We start from the raw sequence: 20442 nt of genomic DNA, 5'->3' as shown, positions 1-20442 counted from the left end.
GGGACTGGTCAAGAAATTAGACGAAATCGATCAAAAGATTAGACCAGTCGGACTCCGATGATCTTTCAGTGTATGTCAGCCCATCACACACTGCGAAAATCATCATTTGCAAGCTGATAGATTGGGATTGCATTCAACGCTCAAGGTGAGATGTCAGAAAGTCTCCATACGCCTCTGACGTTAATCCCCGCATGGTTTCGGGCTAAGACGTCCGAAGTGTAAATTGTAGATTGAAAGGGCTGGAAGTCACCGGCAACTCTGGGATTGTATCGTCAATGCTTCATCCCATTTATGAGCATTCCCGGTCCCGAATTCGAGATTATCACTATGCAGGTACATATTCAAGTACTTGCCATGGGAAAGCTATGACAAGATTCTCATATCAAAGATTGGGCGAACTTATTATCAACTGCCTATCATTCTTATAAAAGCGCCTATCAACACGCCCCACTAATATGCAGCTGATGTATGGATCTAGCTTGAGCCGAATAAACACCACCCGAGCTTCGAGCTTCCTTATTAGGAAAACCCCTGAACTTCTCCTCCGCCATCTCGGAAATGCCCAGTCAATTAGATCTTCAAGCAAGTACCTCGTACGAGACTCATTCAAGGTTTTCGTCAATCATTAGATGGGGAACCTACGCGGCTCAGCCATGATTCCTTTCACTATGTTGCGGTGTCAAGTATTCCTGCAAGTTCCTGCATTATCAATAACTCTAGATAATGACAAGCCGATCTCGGTGTCCATGATTTGAAATGATCTGTAATAAGTGTTCAGCGTTTGTTGAAAATCAACGCTTCAATACTACCCTACCCCTCTTGTCAAGAACAGTAAAGGCGATGCCAACTGTTTTTATATATCACTAGGGAAACGCAGGAATAGCTTCTAATTCAACTTTACCATTGACGTATTTCCTCGTTCTTGTAGCTTTCATTCTTTGCTCCATTGCCTTCACCTTTTCGTATCATCTCCGGCTTAAAGTATCAAGATGTTGTTCCCTCGTCGTCTTCCTCACGTTCTCAGTGTCGCCTTGGCAGCCTTACCTTCCATAAAAGCTACATCAATACCACTAAACTCGACCTCGCATGACGATGGAAAGAATGGAGCAGTTGCTAGTGAAAGTTCTATTTGCACAGACATTGGTATCGATATTTTGAAAGTTGGAGGAAATGCAGCTGATGCTGTAAGTTCAATCATCTCAAAATTAATGTTCATATTTTAGTTATTCTAACACGCCTGCTAGATCGTGGCCGTACAACTCTGTGTCGGGGTAGTTGGAATGTATCATTCCGGTATTGGAGGTGGTGGTTTTGCAACTGTACGATCAGCCAATGGAAGTTACGAGTTTATTGATTTCCGTGAAATGGCTCCCGCCGCCGCTTTCGAAACAATGTATTCACCTCCTCTGTCAAACTCCGACGCCTCCCTCTATGGTGGTTTGGCAAGTGGTGTGCCAGGAGAACTCCGTGGTCTCGAGTACATTCATACAAAATACGGAGTATTGCCATGGAAACAAGTAGTACTACCTGCAGTTAAGGTTGCTCGCTATGGTTTCAATGTCACCGCTGATTTAGTCCGCTACATGGCCTCTTCTACATCTTCTTACGATTTCTTGACGTACGACGAAACCTGGGCAATTGACTTTGCACCAAATGGTACCAGAGTCAAGTTGGGTGACCTATTTACAAGAAAAAGATATGCGAATACACTTGAATCCATTGCCGAATATGGTCCAGATGCATTTTACACAGGCGCCATCGCAAATGCTACAATTGTTGCACTTCAAAAATCGAATGGAACGATGGAACTTTCGGATTTGAAAAATTATACTATCGAATCTAGAATCCCTTCGAATATTACCTATCGAGGATTCAAAATTCATAGCGGAACTGCTCCATCGAGCGGTGCTGTAGTTTGCAGTGTCTTGAACATTGTTGAGGGATATGATATGTCAAGCCCAAGCCAGCTGAACTTCTCGACTCACTACCTAGATGAGGCAATGCGATTTGCTTATGGTCAAAGAACCTTGTTGGGAGACCCAAGTTTCTTACCAAACTTGACAAGTTATCAGCAGGAGATGTTATCAGAAGATACAGCTGTTGAAATCCGATCGCAAATCGAGAAATATTCTACTTTGAACGTGTCCGCTTATAATCCTGAGAATTATGGTATTCTTTCTGACGATGGAACATCTGCTTCCGTTGCTGCTGATAAGAGCGGTCTTACGATTGCCATGACATCTACCATTAACACTTTATTCGGAAGTAGGCTCATGGTTCCAGAAACAGGTGTCATAATGAACAATGAAATGAATGGTAAGATCTTTAGTCCAAAGTATAATTTTGTATTTCCGCAACATATTAACAATTCTCCAGATTTCTCCATCCCAAATACCACCAACGCTTTCGGTTATGCTCCCGCCCCAGCCAACTTCATTCAACCCTTCAAGCGACCCCTCTCATCTATCTCCCCAACCATTGTTGAATACCCCAATGGCACTGTCTACATTGCCCATGCCTCTGCAGGTGGCTCCCGTATCATCACAGAAGTAATCCAACATCTCTGGCACGTCCTCGACCAAAACATGACTTCAGCCGAAAGTCTTCGTCAACCAAGATTACACGATCAATTATCTCCTAATAACGTTTACTTTGAGTATGGATCCGAAACCTTCGGTATCGAAGGATACAGTAATGAAACCACTGCATTCTTTGAGAAAATCGGAGCAACGATTTCGTTTGTAGCGGTGGGAAGTACGACTGCGCAGGCATTGAGAAGATTAGGAAACGGAACGTTTGAGGCGGCAGGTGAACCCAGACAACTTAATAGTGCGGGTTATACGATTTAGATCTTGGGAGTGGCATTAAGGATACGCTGTATATGTGACATGATTATGAAAAGTTATTATTCCCCCTATTACTCCCTATTACTGGGATATGTACTTGGGAATTTTTGACAATAATAGGTATTTTAGTTAACGACTTCATAAAAATCAATCTGGAAATTCTTTCAAGCCTCGATTCCTGGCAACATTCATTCAATTCAAAGGGAGAATCGAGAATTTACACGCTATTGTTATTGCATTTTATTGCGTTTTCTGATCACTTTCGAGTTCTAGATTTTGCCTCATGCCCTACCTGATACTCACGGATTCTACCATTTCACTCCATTACCATGGGAGAAATCAATTCCATCCTCCGGAGGTATAACTTCAAGATGGATGCCCCAACCGGACTCGGTATCGGGAAAGAGACTCCATCGTAAAGCGGATTGCTGAAGATTGTCACAAAATTGGAAGTCAAGGAAACTATCCTCAGAGAGTCGAATCAAATCATTAGCCGAAAATGTTAAAGTCAAACGAAGGGGTAATATCTCTGGATATTGAAAAGATTGAATAACTTTATAATTAAAGTATCATACCATATAACAAAATGCGTCTATATATATCAAGATGGCACGGGAAATCACACAACTCACAATTTCAACTCTAATTTATTTATGCCGCAGGAATTTCTTGTAACAAATAGAAATATGAAATCAAGTATTTCTTACACAAAAGTACCGGAATCTGATTCGAATACAAATATCTTTGAATTTCGCTAGGGTTCATGGAATTGATATATAAAAATGAATAGATTAATTGAACCGCGAGTATCAATAGCAACTACAAAACCGTCAATTATCCCTAAATCAAAAGGATAAGCCTCTCAGGCTGGGAGATGCGAAAGCTGGCATATAAACTATCAACAGACTGCATAACGTGAAAAGTATGACTTGGAGACGGAAGAATTCAGATGTGCCAAAAATGGGCAAAATCATCAACAATGTAGCAACCAAGTAGATAAATAGCGAGCAGATGTTATTTGACTAAACAATAGGTGATAGATATGAGCCAATACCACACAAGAATATAAAACAATCATTAAATAATAAAATTGATCCTTTTCAGAAAGGATCCAGAGAAAGACACTAGTGTTGACCAAGGAGACGAAAACTGGTATACCAAACACACCACCATTGAACCTCGAATCATCCATAAGAACCAACCGGGCGCTTTTCTTTATGATATCTCATCGCAAATAGATCTTGAGAAACGCACCATTTTTCCATCCTGACAATGTACCTCCAATGACCTCCAATAACCAGCTGAGAACTCCCTACAAACCGCCCCGGAACGTCATAACAAGAGAATAATTATCCATATATTGCTTCCAAGAATCAGGAACACATTAATGGCGTTGGCGGACCTAACTCTAAAAGATATCCAAGATGAAGGTAGATGCTAATATGAGATGATGGTTCAATCGGTCATCCAATTCTTGCTGATGATCTGATGTGTACATATTTTAGTTCATATCATGCTATTCCCGTGATAAACTTCTGTTATTGAGTAGTAGCCGCAGCCGCAGCCGAAGCCATCTGTGCCAATAATGTATGTTCAGCAGAGACTCTTCTTTCTTGCTCTGGCTTTGATTGTGGTGATCTGACTGGAACAGTGGCGGCGATGCTAGGGACATGGTTATTGATTTTTGTGGCGTTTTGAGGACGTAATTCAGCTTCCAGACCAGAAAGCATTGACATGTGTTGTGTGTGGGCCTATAACATTAGGGATTTAGTAGGTGATTGACTTGTGAAATGAAGGGCAAAAGGAAAAGCGAGCACTCATTAAGAGTTGAATAACAATAGATGTGACAACTCACTGGAATTTGCCTACTCGATCCACTTGCTCCACCTGCTGCAATAGTAGTAACACCACCACTAGTTGCCAAGGTAGATCGTTCTGGTGTATGCTTTTTATCAACAATTAACAACCCATCTTCTGATGAACCGCAAGAATCTCGCTGTGCAGATGCAGATGCAGATGCTGTTGCTTCGAGTTCACCATCCTTGACATCCTTCCAAGAACATTTAGCATGCTTCTTTGTGCACGCAGCACAAGCAGTCATATGCTTGGTGCACGTAAATCGTAAACGTCGACATCGATCGCACGGTGGTGTAATTGGATCTCCTTTGTGAAGTTTCTCAATCCTGGCAGCCATCAAAACACGATATTGCCCTTCAATCCCATCATCAGAATTAGATGGTGGCTGTGATGCTCGTTGGTGATCAGAATTTGGAGCTGCACCATTGAAAGAATGGAAGTTGGAGTGCTCAGAATTTGAAGGGCGGGGTTGCTTTGATCTTGGCTGAGATGGTAACGATTGACGACGACTTGGGCTATGGAATTGTTCCAACAAATCTTGTTGCAACTTGGCAGTCTCACCAGTCAAGTGAGCAGGTGATCTGCTTCGATTGACGGCAGAAAACGGTTGGGATGCGAATGGAAGGGGGGATTCAGTAGGTTGTTCGGGAGATTTCTTTGCCCTGATAGCATTCTTTCTACCTTTCATATGGTAATTGAGCTGTCTTGCTTTACTAGCCACTGCATCGGCCTTTTTGATTAACATTGTAAGTCGATTCTCAAGAATTAAAAGGGTTCCAAGTTCAGAGTCCTCATCTTCTGGTAGAGGCTGACTTGGAATCATCCTTTCCGGAGCACCTGACATGATCAGTCGATAATCGTCTTCAGATATTTCGACTTGACCTCCATTGATCCAGAACCGACAAACTTTCATGCTATGTAATGCATCGCTAAGAATGAAGTCTGCTGGGTTACTACGCGCGAAAGAAACAACTTCCAACCAGGTAATTGGCGTTTGTTCGAGAGCATAGGAGCTTTGAGTGACTTTGATTGGACCGTCAAAAAGCTTTTCAAATGATTTCAATAGTAAAGGACCGACAAGTTTCGCACCAAGATTGGATGCCAGACTTTCGCGTCGTTGAAGAACACCTAGTAACGTTATTAATGTATCCCTTCAATGGTCACCACGCGCAAGTAGGACTTCCTCCCTTGCTCCCCCACCGAGCGGGAATCAACACACGTGATATATATACACACCTTCATATTCGTCCAACATGCTCAAAACATCTCCGAACGTTTCGGAATCTCCTTCGACCAGTTTAAGTTTATCACTTCTAGCTTTGACTAAATAGTTGATTTGCGCAGCAGCTGTTGGAGTTGCGCTTTCGCCCAATCGAGGAGCTTGTGTTATGCGTCCATGGCCCTGACTTCCTGAACTCTCCGGGCTACGTTTGCGTTTTTCACCTACGGACTCCGTTGTAGGCTCCATGGTTATCGCTTCAATTCAATTTATTGGAATGGCGGAGTGCAATCTATATGTAGATAATACGTAGGTGAAGAAAGATGATGAGGACGAGCGGAGGGGGAAGGTGGAGAAGTAGGAGAGGCGGAGAGTTGATAGTGAGGTAAGAATAAAGAATGGGAGGAGCAGAGGGCAATGTTAATGTTTCAGGTCGATAGTGACATTGAAGTTCGAAGTGCAGATTGATAGGAGTAAGACAATACGAGTTGTTGTTACAGGTAAACAAAGTTCTGATGGAGGATTGTGAAGGAACTGTTTTGTACAAAGCGGAAGATGGACCTCCGCCGGTCGCGCTTTCCTCGGTTGAAACTTAGGTAAACCTTAAAGAAACATACACGTGATAATACCTAGTTGTTTACTCAGTCTGCCCGTCTTGAGCCTAGGTAGATAGGTTTCCACTCGGGGAGATAAGGTTTAAATGTACCGATCTCATTCAACAACTAATAGTCAATAGAGGCAAGGAGATTATTATTTCATTATTTAGAGTCGGAATGATTAATTCATAAATATAAAATGAATAAAAACAACAAATTAACTCTAATGCTATATTTAAATAAGTCTTAAAGATCATCTTTAGAATAATTCTAAAAGAAGTATCTTAAGTCTCTCTTCGTTCTCTTCTTATTTATATAGTCTTAATATATAAGATATATATATATATATACGATGCTTAGAGAGATAAGTAATATAAAACGCATCTAAATGTATTCTTACTTTAAGTCTTTAAACGAATTAAATCATATTACTAGTTGAAAATTTATATAATAAACTTTAAATAATAAAAATATTATAAAAATTATATTTAATTTACATTTCATTCGAAATCCCTAATTTTTAATTATATTCTAGTTGGAAATCCTATTTAGAGTCTATTTAGAATCTATAAAAAGCTTCGAATACTTTAAACATGTTATAATTACATACTAGAGGATATCAGTAAAGATTAAATAATTAGAATAAGAAAGCTAAAGAAAGAAGAGATCTCTAAGAAATCTCTATATCTCTTATATAGTAATAATCGCGTAGTTCAAGCTAGCCTTAAATTAAGAGATACGTATTGAGTATTTACAATGTCATATATTATTTGTTATAAAATACTATAAAATTATTAAAGTTAGTAAATAGTAAATAAAAGCTTTAAATATCGAATCTTGAGGAGAATAGTTTATGATTTCTTTAATTCGCTTAAAACAGTTATAAATTATAAAAAAAACAGTAAGACTTTAATAAAAGTAGGGTTTATATTACTCACTCATATAATCTTTATGATTATTTCTTATTCATTCGAGTCGTTCTATTTTAGATGAGAAAAACCTCCGACATTCCGCTCCCTCCCTCTCCACTGAAAGAGGGAGGAGCACTGTTCAAGTTGAGATATAAGTATATATATGCATTACCATTCCTCTCCGACATAACATGATTAGATATTCGTCTATCTTAGGGGTTTCCAGGAAGTCTTGCATATTTATCTATTGAAATATTGTTGATAAGATATATTCGGTACATGTTTGGGTGAGATGTATTGATCTCCCCTAACTTGCCATGAGTTGGATGGACTATTAAAGAACAATACAAAGTACAGGATAGGTATTGAAATTCCCATCGATTCATCACTCATAAATTTGAGTCAATCTCAGTAATCATCCCAGTCTAAATGTACTATGTCATATCTATGTTCTCAAATTTGCAATCATGCCCAGGTAGGTAGGTACAAATTGAAACTACAATCTTTCTATGATGAATAACCTTCGACGAGGCTGATGCTTCTTCAAGCCCCGCCATTGGGAACTACGATCAATATTTACATACATTACCCTTCAGCTGCATACAAAACAGCCAGAATACTTCTCTTCCAACCAATTTCCCACACTCGTTTTTACCATCGTTCCAGTAATTTACATACCGTGAGCTTCCTCAAATAGAAAAACAATTTTTTCTTTTCCGCACTGCACTGCCACTCACTAACAATTACGAGGTAGGTAGTCTTGCAGATCTCATTCATTGGTATAAAAGGGGCAGCCGCGCGCTTTATTCTTCTTCTCGATAATACACTTCAGACCCTTGATCGACTTCACATAACTACCTGAACTATTCCAAATTCCGTTCGCACACTCTCCCTCAGAACTATACTCAAATACACAATGGTTTCAACCAACGGAGTTACAGACACCAATGGAGTCACTACAGGACTTTTCGGGCCTGAGCTCGTCTCCCCCGAAGTTGCCAAATCCCTCCCTGAATCATATACTCTCCGCGCCCTTCAAAAGTCAGATTATGCGCGCGGATTTCTAGATGTATTACGGGTTCTGACCGTTGTTGGGGATATCACCGAAGAGCAATGGAATGAGAGGTATGATTGGTACAACATTCAAGGAAAAGGTGGCTATTACCTCCTAGTCATTGAGGATCAGGGAAAGGTTGTTGCTACTGGCGCTTTAATTGTGGAAAGAAAATTGTGAGTGAATTTAGTTTATAGAGGCCAGTTTCGAGAAGTAATGAATACTGACTCAATGAAAAGCATCCACAATCTTGGTCTCGTAGGTCACATCGAAGACATTGCCGTAGCGAAAGACCAACAAGGAAAGAAACTCGGATTGAAGATGATTCAAGCATTGGATTTCATCGCGGAAAAAATTGGTTGTTATAAGAGCATATTAGACTGCAGTGAGGCTAATGAGGGATTTTATGTAAAGTGTGGGTTCAAGAGGGCGGGTTTGGAAATGGCTCATTATTATGATCATTGAAACAAGCGTCAGGATAACAAGTTTGGATCTCCAGACATAGCGAATTGGTTGGATTTTGATTTGAAATTAAGCATAGAGCGAGCGTCATAGATGGAAGACAAAAAGGATACCATGTACAAATTTGTTTTGATTGGGAATGGATTAATTACTGCCGGAAACTTTGGAGCAATGCATATTAGATTTTTTGTGGTTTTGTTTCCTCGTTCTTTTTGATACACTCGCGACCTTCTGATGCTTCACACCCATTGAGGTTTTTTGACTGTTTTTTTCCTTCTGGTATATCCAAGACCAGTCCTCAATCCAATAGGACTAGATTTCACAACGATTCGAGGTTCCTTCTTGATTGGCTTCCTTGTAACGCCAGCAGGACTCATAAGACCCAACGCCGAGTCTCTAAATTTCGTCTCTGAATCAATCTTCCTCGAAGGAAGTGAGATGACGGTCGGTTTGATCACGTCTTTCCTGTAGATCTTGATGGGCATAGAAACTCCGGATCCAAGAACCACCCCTGAAAGTTCATCGGACCCATAGCTGTCAGAATTTACGGACATTCCCCTCACTCTCCATCCTAAAACATCCTCCTCAACTTCGTCCAATAACCCACCCAAGCTCATACGTCCCTTGAAAGCATCATCCAGTCCTATCCTAATGCTCTCATTCCCATCCCCCAAGGATAAACTACCATGGTTCCCTCCCCATACATTTACTGCGTTATTCTCAGATTCCCAGCATTCCTTTCTTACTTTGTTCCCGCCATTAATTTTCAAAGGCGGTAGATCAGCAACCCACCCATCTAGCTCTGCCATCTCTAATTCTTCCACATATTCTTCCACAATATCAGCCAACTCAATCATTCCCTCGACTTCCTCTTCCATGATCAATACCATTTCTGTCAAACCGCCAAGTACATCCCCTTCCAAACCATCCAATTCCTCACCACACATCATTTTCTCCCCAGTAATTGTGTCCATTACAGAAGCGACTTCTTGAAGTAAAGATGCGAGTTTATGAGCGGTATTTTGATGACTGGGTGTAGGAGTCGTCGGCATTCGCGGGTATAGCTGTGGTAGTGGAAAAATTTCGGATTGGTATGTAGACTCTATCGGAGCTTGCGTTATGACATTTGGATGTCCCTTCGTTACCACCCCTTCATTACGCTGAACTGTATACTTTGGCATCGATGTTGGCGCTATTTCACCGGCTGAAAGGTGATGAGGATTGGAGACTTCTAATTGCTGTTGCGAAACGACTTGAGATCTCTTTAAAGTAAAGATATATCGATGAACAAAACAGGACTTAAATTTCCAAGAAGAGTTTTATTGCTTTGATCCTGGATTGTTCGGCAGGCCGTCATAAGTATTTGAATGCTGCGTTAAATATTTACCACATTCCAATACGGGGCAAAGTAAATCATAAAAATGCTGTTGGCTTGGAAATCTTAAAGCCATCCGAAATGTTTTACTGCATCCCACATCATCGGCCATGAATTGCATGAAGATGTTGAAATATTTAAAATATGCCACTTATGCTGGGAATCATTTTCATCTAATTGTGGATAATTATCATGGGAATTAACAGATGTTGATCAGGGATCGTAGGAAAAAAGGGGAACAAGTATAGCGAATCATAACCGATTCTCGTACCAGTGATTTATGCGAGATGTAAACGCATTGATGAACCCTCAAGTTGAAAGAGAACTGAGGAATGTTTACCTAGATATTATTTCGAATACCGAAATATTAGGTAACTCCATAACTCATTGCAAGTAAGGGATGAATTGAAATCCATGAGGGAAATTAGGATATCACTATGGGCCAGGCAAAGTAGATAACAGATCTTTATGGTAAATTACTGTGTTGAAGACAATGAAAAAAATTACACGAAGTAATACTTAAAAAGCTCTAAGACACAGCTTCAGAACCGCATTCGTGTAGTCGAAACCCCCCAATTGCCGGTTTGGCTGATTTATGACGTGATATTTAACGCCCTGGCATGGACTGGAATTTGCAGTGGCCAAAATTTGTTCCAACCGAATGAAATATTTAAATCTAGCAAGACATTGGAGTTTGATGATATGCTTAAGCTCAACGAAATCTTTGGCAAACATTCAAGCGATGATGAATGTCCAACGCAGAGCGCACTTGACATCACTTCAAATATCTTTGAGATAACATATGACAAGAGCATGATCATCGGAGCAGCCGCTAGGCCCCACTGCACTTGCATTGGGTACCTAAGACGACCAGAGGATCGTTGGTTGCTTGAAAGCCTACCGCGAGATCTTTTGACTCACTGCCACCCAGCCTACTTGGTAGCATCATATCACATCGTCTGATTCATAAAAGCCCAGGTGTTTAACGTCATGTTTCATTCGTTATAGTCGTATTATTCCCAAGATATCTTTCCCCTCAACGACCTTTGGATGTCATATCTGCATCCATTTAGGTGGCGCTTGTAAACAATCGGGTCTGATGTGGGTGTATCTGGTTTTCCCTTTAAGCGCATGGAGATGTTCTTGTGGATTCCATTCCCTTTCACCAGAAATTTTCTTCTACCCTCATATTTTTTCTCTCATTCTTCCGGTTGTATGAAAGGATTCGCGATTTCTTCGCTGCCATCAACTGGACTTATTCCTATGAGCAGGGTTCCTCTTGCAACCACTAAACCTAATGATCTCCAAGCTTCGGTTCCTTCATCATCTGCGAAAGGACCAAGTCAGTAAAGGAGTTTGGCAGAGTATGAATGTACTTTACCAGTCAGTTTCTCCTCCACATCATCCAATACCAAATTCATCAAAGCATCATAACCCTTCAATGTGCCTTTCACTGAGGAGGATTTATGTCAGAAACTTTCGAGTTTACCGATGCAACCGATAACGTACCATGTCTGCCACCATTGAACTTGACTGTGACCTGCTTATCCATGTACTTTCCCAAGTCCAAGATATTCTCCTTCTTTGGTTTCTCGAAATTTCCCCCGCCATGTCCACCCCTCTCCCCACCATGACCTCCTCTACCACCGCCCCTACCGCCTCTGTGTTCACCTTGTCCTCTACCACCTCCACGTCCGCCACCTCTGTGCTGACCTTGACCCCTTTCAGACATCCTGTCGCATGTAGGAGAAAATGCGGTCTGTTATCTGTTGGGTAAATTAAGTGAGGGATATTGACGTTATCAAGAAATTCTAGAACTTTTGTGATGGAAAGCTACAGCAATTGAGGCAAGTAGCCGCTAGGATAGAGCGACATAAGTGGCTTACTTGGAAGGCTGTGAAGACGAGGCTGAGATCAGAAACTGTGGCTGGGCATAAATGCCGAAGGACGGTCTCAATCCAACGGAATCAATTACCATTCCAATTTTACATGAAGGCTCACTTCGAGTGTCGGGAATACTTTTACTTCACTAATACAATTCTCACATAGTATCTTCGAAAGCACGGCAATTTTGTCCTTCTCAAAATTGACAGGAAATTGAAAGTCCTGCGCCCGGTCATCCCTAGGAATCATGTGGCAGTCGAGTGTCTAGTTCTAGGGAGGTTTCTTGAAAGTAACTTTTCAATCAAACCAGTAACTTACTGACAACTGTCTCTATTCTACGAGGCTTTGAGTGCATATCCTTAGGTAGGTACGATTTCTTAATGTCTTTGCATTCTTCAATATCATGTATGGTTGCTATCACCAACCTCATTCCCAAGCTCATTACGCATTATCACATGTCAAATGATCTTGAAGTTCCACTGTCAACACCCCGCCACGATTCAATGATCTTCATCCTACATCATGGGAAATAATATGTACCGCAAATATTCAGTCCTGTCAGGTACGACGACCTCAATTTCATTCACTTCGATCATGCATTTCTAGGACCGATGCCGAGGAAGTCTTAATTCCCGGGACTTAATTGCAACCCCCAATTTGCCACGCACAGCATAATCGATGAGTTTGAAAGAATTAGAGCCTCAAGCTCTAGGGGCTCTGGATGAAGAATTACAATATGAGGTAGAGGAGATAGGGAGCACAGAGGATAATGCAGTGATGAACCATGATCGTCTGCCGCAGGTAACTCGAGAGTCGACGCTTCTTCCATCGCCTATTGCCACTGCTGTTAGCCTGGTAACGAGATCATCCTCTCTTTATATTCGACTTGGCACATTCATAGGGGGCCTTGCTATAGATGGTGCACGAGTAACAACACTCACCGGGTTAGAAGTCAGTAGAGCTATTATCGAGGGAATACTACATCGTGCTGGAAAAGACGTTGCAAATCGAAGTACTGGAGAATTAGGAAAGTTGGAAGCAGAAGGGTTACTGGAACGAAGTATTGCGAATTTACACGCCACTATTACAGGAATATCATTTGCTGCTTCTACTACTTTTCATTTCTCTTCTGTAGCTTTGTCTTCAGCTACAGACATTTCACAACAGCTACTGGGTACACTGGATTCGATTCTTGGTTCGACAGATTCTTCGAGAGCAATAGCCAGCATCATTACATTAATTCGCCGAGAGTTTCAAAACCCCGCCACAGGAGCTGAAGGAGAAAAGGTTGGTGTCGGCGATCTCTTGTTGGGTATTTGTGGGTTGGCATTATTACAAAAATGGTGTCGCAAATTGACCGATCTAGAATGTCGAGAAAAAGAACACGAGGAGGTTCTTTGGGATGTGGTTGTGCTTGATGATGGCCGGCGAGCGGATGTCGTTGGTATGATATCAGGAGATTCCCCCAGTATTCAAGGAGATCCCACCAAATTGTCTTTCATGAATACAAGAGGTGGTGAAATGCTAGAGACGATTAAAAGAGAGGAGCCAAGTCAAGCTGACGATGGGGAGGACAAGGTGGAGAGTGTATTGAGACAGAGGCTAATCAAGTCTCTACCTTCCGATGCATCTGTTTCCATCACGACATCTACCATCACAACAACCATAAAAAAAATCACCGTGGAAGTTTCAGGATTCGAGCCTCCTGTTTTTTTGCCACCTCCCGGTGTGGAGATACTGGAAGAACATGCTATTCGTCTTGGAAATGAGGATCTAATTGAAGGGGGAAAACAACCAGAAATTACACCAGTACCGAGATACAGAGTGGTGTATGGAATAGTAGGGAACAGATTACGAAATATGAGTGTCGCAGAAAAAGAATTGCTTCAAGCTATTGAGAAAAACGTGGAAAGTGATAATACTTCGGGCGATGACCAGGACCGCGACGCTTCCAGCAGTGTCGCCTATTCAGATATACCCAAAGCGACTTATATCGACGATGGTTGGCCTATTAAAGACGAATACTCGCCCGTCAATCCTCGCCGAAGAGCTACTGGTAGCAAATCAAAAATACCCAGGCTTTCACTTCCTGGAGTTTTGGACGAGAAATGTATTGTAAGTGCGGAAATTTCTTCTTTGGTTCCAGACAACTTGGCAAATCAAAAGAGATCAAGAAAGCCTATCAGCCCAGCATCATTAGATAGTAGTTCTAAACTCAAGCCGATTTCGAACAATCAAGTATCTAAAAAATCGAAGACCGATGAAACAACGGTGGAAGGACAAGATAGGAAGACTTCTTTTCGCCAGGCCTTTAAGGGAAGATCTAGTACCAAGTTATCCAATCTTTTCAACAAAGATGGAAGTAAAGAAGACAGCAAACCCAAACTTCCACCTCGGCCTCGTCCAACATGGGGAGACCCCACTCATGCATCAACAGTTAGATCTACCTCAGCCCATCTATCAATTCTACAGAAGCGGCCAAGAAATACTGCAGGCTCCTCAACACCGTTACGTGAAAATCAGACCCCATTGACATCGGAAAATCTTGACAAAATTCAGCCTGATCTGCCACGCACTCCTTCCAGAACCGGTTATTACACGGTTCACGAACAACGAAAAGATTCAATGGTTTCTCAAACTGACACTTATTCAATCCACTCTTTTGACCAAGGCCGTCCTCATTCCCCAGTAACACCGAGGAATCGTTACGTGGGCCAGAATAATGCTATGAGATTACGATCCGAGAGGGGTATGACCCTTGAAAATTCACTCTCGACACCCAAAAGCCATCGACGCACACATTCAAATGAAGAAAGTATATTTACGTTGAATACAAACAACTCGGAGATTTGTCTCATCCCAAATTTTGGAAGAGAGAAGGGTATATTTGAAAGTGGGGAAGCATTAGATTCCCTGATGCGGACTGGTAACATTGATGGCACTTTTCCAAAGCGCCATATCATACAGAACATTACCCGTTTCGTCAAATTCGCATCCGCTTCTTACGGCTCCAACTTCCTTCGAGTGATGGGGATCTCGGATCCTAGTACAAGACAAGAGCTTGATGCTATACATCATCTTGAACATCAATCATTTTCGTCTCATACACAACTGCCTGCCGACACTATTCTTCTTTCTTCGTTTGTTGATCCTCAAGGTGGGACTGATTCTAGTGGACTCACAAATACTGGTGTTCCAATGGTTCATTATGTATCACTAGATCATCAATCACAAGCTATAGTCCTCACATGTCGTGGTACTCTAGGATTTGAAGATGTTCTCGCCGATATGACTTGTGATTATGACGAACTGGTTTGGCGTGGTAAAGCTTACAAAGTCCATAAGGGGATTCATGCATCTGCCCGAAGACTTCTTCATGGTGGTGGAGGCCGTGTTATGGCCACAATAAAGGCAGCGCTTGAGGAATTTCCGGATTATGGTTTGGTTATGTGTGGGCATTCATTAGGTGGCGGTGTAAGTACTTTATTAGCTATAATGGTTTCCGAACCTGCTGGCTACGGCACTTCATTTGTTACTTGTCACCCAGGAAATTTACCCACATCCCTTGACGCTACTGAAAATTCTTCTCAAATACTACACCTCCCACCGGGTCGACCAATCCATGTTTATGCTTATGGTCCCCCTGCTACGGTTTCTCCATCTTTAAGATCTGCAACTAGAGGTCTCATTACAACAGTCGTCAATGGTAATGATCTCGTGCCTCATCTTTCTCTCGGTTTGCTTCACGACCTTCAAGCAGTAGCTCTTGCATTCAAGAACGACAACTCGGGTGCGAAGGGTGAGGTGAAGAGAAGAGTATGGACGGGAATGAGAAATTCATTTACTGAAAGATGGTATGGTCGATCTGGACATGGAACTGATGAAGAAGAGGAAGATAAGTGGGCATATGCTGCACTCAAAGCACTCCGAGCTTGTATGTTGAGCAATAAGCTGGTACCACCTGGAGAAGTTTTTGTGGTTGAGAGCATGGCTGTCTTAAAACGAAACGCTTTCATAAGGAAAGGAGATATGAGCGATGAACAAAATGATAGAGGGGAAGATGGGTTAGGTAAACCAGCAACTAGAAGTGTATTAAAGTACGTGAGGGATGTAGAAAAGAGGTTTGGTGAAGTCAGATTCGGGGGAAGTATGCTGCTGGACCATAGTCCAGGAAGATATGAAAGTAGTTTGAGGGCATTGGGAAAGGGCGTCTTGGGTGATTCATGACTCGTTTACCACAAGGTATCATTATGTTCTAATATACAAAGTTACGATTGACAATTGCAGCCTTACAGAGGCAGCACAAACATCATAGCAATTCATCAGGAACTTTTGACAGCGAGACAAGCTCTTCAGAGGATGCATAAGTACATCATGCATAGTCGCCATCGATGTTTGCATTCATCTCAATAATTTCATTCGTATCAATATGCTAAGAATTACGGGCGAAATTTATCCATAGGAATGCTATAAAGTTCCAGCCTTCCATGCCACATAGCATTCCCGATCTACGTTGTATTCAACCACATTGTATGCTTTCATTCCAACACGTTTCAACGTCACTGTTGTTCTAAGATTATTGCTTCCCTTCAATTCACTCTGTGCTTTTGACTGAGTCACTTCTACCAAATTCATAAAACCTTCTAGCTAAGATGGCTATGTTTATCATTATCCTTGCCATCTCGGCATCTTTCGCTGCTGCAACACGAAAGTCATTACCAGTAGTTGATCTGGGACATTCTATCAATCAAGCTACTATTGAAGTATGTTGCTGAGTTCTTAATCATATCCTTCTCAAAGCTAACATTTCCACGACAACTAGCCATGGAAGCTACTATAACTTTTCAAATATTCGGTATGGAGAAGCTCCTGTTGGCCCACTGCGTTTTTCCAGACCAATCCCACCGCGAACGGCCAATCGAACTACAAATACCGGTCAAGAAGCAAGATCATGCTACCGAGCACATCCTTATTGGTTAAAGACAGCACGACAGTACATTAATAAGGTCCCGCTAGATGAGATAAAGCAAGAATGGTTCGATATCAACAATCCACCTTTACATGATGCTAGTCAATCCGAAGACTGTTTATTTTTGGATGTGATGGTACCTACTACGATTTTTGATAAAACTTCAAAGATTGAGACATGCGATGATGAACCTAGTGCCCCTGTTCTAGTTTGGATTGACGGTGGTGGTTTTACTGGTGGATACAAACATGAAACTAATCCTGCAGGATTAATCGAGAATTCCATGGTATTAAAGGAAGAATTCGTCTATGTTTCTATAAATTACAGACTGGTCTTTACATTGGTATAATCACGATTATTCTTAAAGTGAACATGCTAATTTTATTAGGGCTTCTTAGGTGGACCACTTTTGAAAGCCGATGGAGATGCAAATGCCGGTTTGCTTGATCAACGATTAGCTTTAGAATGGGTGCAGGAGTTCGTTTATTTATTTGGAGGTGACAAGAGCCGAGTGACAGTCATGGTGAATCGGCCGGAGGTGGATCTATACTACATCAAATAACTGCATATGGTGGAATGAGAGGTCCCCCGCCATTTCAACAAGCTATCCTACAAAGTCCGGGTTTTCAGCCAAATCCGGGGAGTTATCAACAAGAAAGAATCTCAAATCATGTCTTGAACGACGCAAGTAGCTTTTCAAATAGGTCGATCACGACTATAGATGGTTTACGAACTGTCGACACTCGGACATTGGCTAAAGTCAATGATTTCATCGTTGCGAATTCTCCTTATGGCCTTTATACCTTTGGTCCAACTGTCGATGGAACTTTTGTACCCGCACTCCCTGGTCAAATTCTAGCGAATAAGAATTTTCACACTTCTCTGACATTGATGATTGGAGGAAATGACCAAGAAGGTGTTCTATTCACTTCACCGTATATTTTGAACCAAGCAGATTATGTTGCCAATCTCAAATGGTTGTTTCCAAGGGCCCCCGAGCCGTTAGTGCATGACATTTTCGCCCTTTATCCCGACCAACTCGATGGGAAATATGGTTATACGGGTGAAATGCTGCGGGCAGCTGTTACTAGTGCAGAGTCCTGTTTTGCATGCAATACGAGATACCTGAATGCTAAAGTTGGAAACAAGTCATACGTTTATTCATTCGACGTACCTCTAGCATTACACGCAGATGATGTTGCTTATACATTTTATAATGGTCCAGGCAGTGTTACATGGGATGGAAGACCTGTATTTGGAGGTGCGGCACTCTCTCTTTAAGATTACATTGTGAACTTTGTAACTACTGGTACACCGAATGGAAGAAGGGTTCCAGATTTTCCTCAATCTGATGGCAAATCCAATATTTTGAGTATTAACTCATCGTTTTTGGGAACTATCTATGTTGATCCTTTAGTAAGGGGGCAATGTGAATGGTGGCAAAAAGCCCTTTATTATTGATTACATTTGTCATTTTCCTTCATGTATGACGCGCAACAGGAATCCTGAATCTCGAGACTTTCAGATTGAAAGTAGTTCATGGCTTGATGGGGATGATGTGGTCTAAGTTGAAAGCTTAAATTATGTCGAAAGACTATTAAGTTATACATTAGTAGGTTTAAAATTTGACGTCTTAATCATTTCACTTTGTAATTCTTTGAGGTCATTTTAATTCTTTATAATACTAAAATACAGCTGTTTACTAAACATTAAAATTACATGAAAACTCATATAAATCATTTGTATTTTATTAAATAAATATAATATATATATTAATCAATTTCATATTAATTTATTCAATTTCATTTGAAATTTAAGAAAAAAAAATATCATTTATTTTTAAGATTTTTATTTATTATAAAATCTGTATAGAAAGTTAATAGAAATTGAAAATATTGAAATTTACTAATGAAATAAGCAAAAATTAAGAACTTTTCTTTTGATATTAATTCAATCTTATAAATATCAATATATATTTATTTTAAAATAATAGAAATCTAAATAATAAATTCTTTATTATATAATAAAATCATATTCAAAATTTTAATCAAATTTAATGATTTTGAATAATTCTTTTTTATAATTAGAAATAGAACAAAATGCTTGTTTTTAATATGATTTTTGAAACCGACGAACAGTTGTACATGATTACTATAGTACTACATCTTTTCATTTTTTATCATCTATAGCACTCAATCGTTATATAACTCATAAACTTAAATTCCATGAGAACTCATACTTCAATTATACTAATATGAGATATATATCTATGTATATGAAACATTAAGCATTATTCCTTACGTACATACAACAAAGTATTGATTATTAAAAGACCTAAGGCCACTAGTAGGTGCGTGAATTGACGGGACACTTCCAAACTCGAAATTTTCAACAAATTTACTATTCATTTGTTTCATATTAGAATTCTCATTCGGATTGTTTTGATTCTAATAAGCAATTGTAACAACTTTTAAAATATATTCTTGAAGGTTAGTTCTAGAATAATAATAATAATATTAATATTCTAATAGTAGTAGAAGACTTAGTTATCTTTAAGCTTAAGATTAAATCGAATATATAATATAATGATAAGTTAAATTTAAATTATAAGAATAAGCTGAATCAAGCTGAATTTACTTTCTATTTCTAAGGTTTCTTTAAATAATATTTTAAATTTATATAGTTTATAATGAAATTCTAGTAGTTTTCATACTTGTAAATAAGATTAATCTAAATCGAATCTTATGAAATCATTTATATTATAAAAAGATAGTATAACTAATAAATTTAGTTCGTTTTATTAATAATCTATTAGAGGTAATCTACTTTATTACTACGTTATGTAGAAGTATAATTATTCTAGATTAAATCTAGAATAGTAGAACTACTATATAAAGTCTATCAACTCTAGATTACTACGTCCTAATATAATCTTGTATATAATTTTATTTTATTCTATTATATATTAATTTAATAAGAGATATAATAATATAATTTTATAGTATAAATTTATATTATATATATAGTAGTTATTAATATATCTTATAATTAGAAAGATATTAATAAGTAATTTAGTATATTTATTATAGAGTCTTACATCTATAACTCGATGTAATGAGAGATATTTATAAGTTAATATCTATTATATTTCGTTAGTTCATATACTTACTAGTGGCCTAGTAGTAAAGACCTAGGATTTTCTTTGAAGAAAACCTAGAAAAAGTAAGTCAATTCAGATCTGTTTAAGCTTTTTCTTATAATTTGACTTC

The 20442-nt window shown here is 39.8% G+C and overlaps 7 protein-coding genes across 7 annotated transcripts; 4 read left to right on the top strand and 3 right to left on the bottom strand.

The window, feature by feature from the left end:
- Positions 1-989: 989 nt before the first annotated feature.
- Positions 990-2849, top strand: EAF01_012064 (uncharacterized protein; the record flags this gene model as incomplete). The annotated part of the gene is made up of 3 exons (XM_038920322.1): positions 990-1184; positions 1245-2316; positions 2377-2849. The coding sequence occupies 3 exons, from the start codon at positions 990-992 to the stop codon at positions 2847-2849; spliced, it is 1740 nt and encodes a 579-aa protein (XP_038764187.1).
- Positions 2850-3687: 838 nt separating this feature from the next.
- On the bottom strand, positions 3688-6525 carry EAF01_012063 (uncharacterized protein). Its single transcript, XM_038920321.1, has 3 exons — positions 5940-6525; positions 4702-5831; positions 3688-4597 (listed from the first exon to the last, which is right to left on the bottom strand). The coding sequence occupies exons 1-3, from the start codon at positions 6169-6171 to the stop codon at positions 4385-4387; spliced, it is 1575 nt and encodes a 524-aa protein (XP_038764186.1). The 5' UTR covers positions 6172-6525; the 3' UTR covers positions 3688-4384.
- A 1820-nt stretch (positions 6526-8345) lies between these two features.
- On the top strand, positions 8346-8948 carry EAF01_012062 (uncharacterized protein; the record flags this gene model as incomplete). Its single annotated transcript, XM_038920320.1, has 2 exons — positions 8346-8659; positions 8723-8948. 2 exons carry the CDS (start codon positions 8346-8348, stop codon positions 8946-8948), a joined length of 540 nt encoding a protein of 179 aa, XP_038764185.1.
- Positions 8949-9184: 236 nt separating this feature from the next.
- On the bottom strand, positions 9185-10126 carry EAF01_012061 (uncharacterized protein; the record flags this gene model as incomplete). The annotated part of the gene is made up of 1 exon (XM_038920319.1): positions 9185-10126. One exon carries the CDS (start codon positions 10124-10126, stop codon positions 9185-9187), a length of 942 nt encoding a protein of 313 aa, XP_038764184.1.
- Positions 10127-11519: 1393 nt separating this feature from the next.
- EAF01_012060 (uncharacterized protein) lies at positions 11520-12052 on the bottom strand (the record flags this gene model as incomplete). The annotated part of the gene is made up of 3 exons (XM_038920318.1): positions 11520-11647; positions 11702-11773; positions 11830-12052. The coding sequence occupies 3 exons, from the start codon at positions 12050-12052 to the stop codon at positions 11520-11522; spliced, it is 423 nt and encodes a 140-aa protein (XP_038764183.1).
- Positions 12053-12882: 830 nt separating this feature from the next.
- On the top strand, positions 12883-16431 carry EAF01_012059 (uncharacterized protein; the record flags this gene model as incomplete). The annotated part of the gene is made up of 1 exon (XM_038920317.1): positions 12883-16431. One exon carries the CDS (start codon positions 12883-12885, stop codon positions 16429-16431), a length of 3549 nt encoding a protein of 1182 aa, XP_038764182.1.
- Positions 16432-16856: 425 nt separating this feature from the next.
- On the top strand, positions 16857-18454 carry EAF01_012058 (uncharacterized protein; the record flags this gene model as incomplete). The annotated part of the gene is made up of 4 exons (XM_038920316.1): positions 16857-16967; positions 17027-17516; positions 17562-17650; positions 17692-18454. Exons 2-4 carry the CDS (start codon positions 17307-17309, stop codon positions 18452-18454), a joined length of 1062 nt encoding a protein of 353 aa, XP_038764181.1. The 5' UTR covers positions 16857-16967; positions 17027-17306.
- Positions 18455-20442: the final 1988 nt, after the last annotated feature.

This window comes from Botrytis porri (assembly GCF_014898465.1).
Source record: "Botrytis porri strain MUCL 3234 chromosome Unknown BPOR_031, whole genome shotgun sequence".
In the NCBI taxonomy this organism is placed as follows: domain Eukaryota; kingdom Fungi; phylum Ascomycota; class Leotiomycetes; order Helotiales; family Sclerotiniaceae; genus Botrytis; species Botrytis porri.
This window is presented reverse-complemented; position numbering and strand designations above follow the sequence as displayed.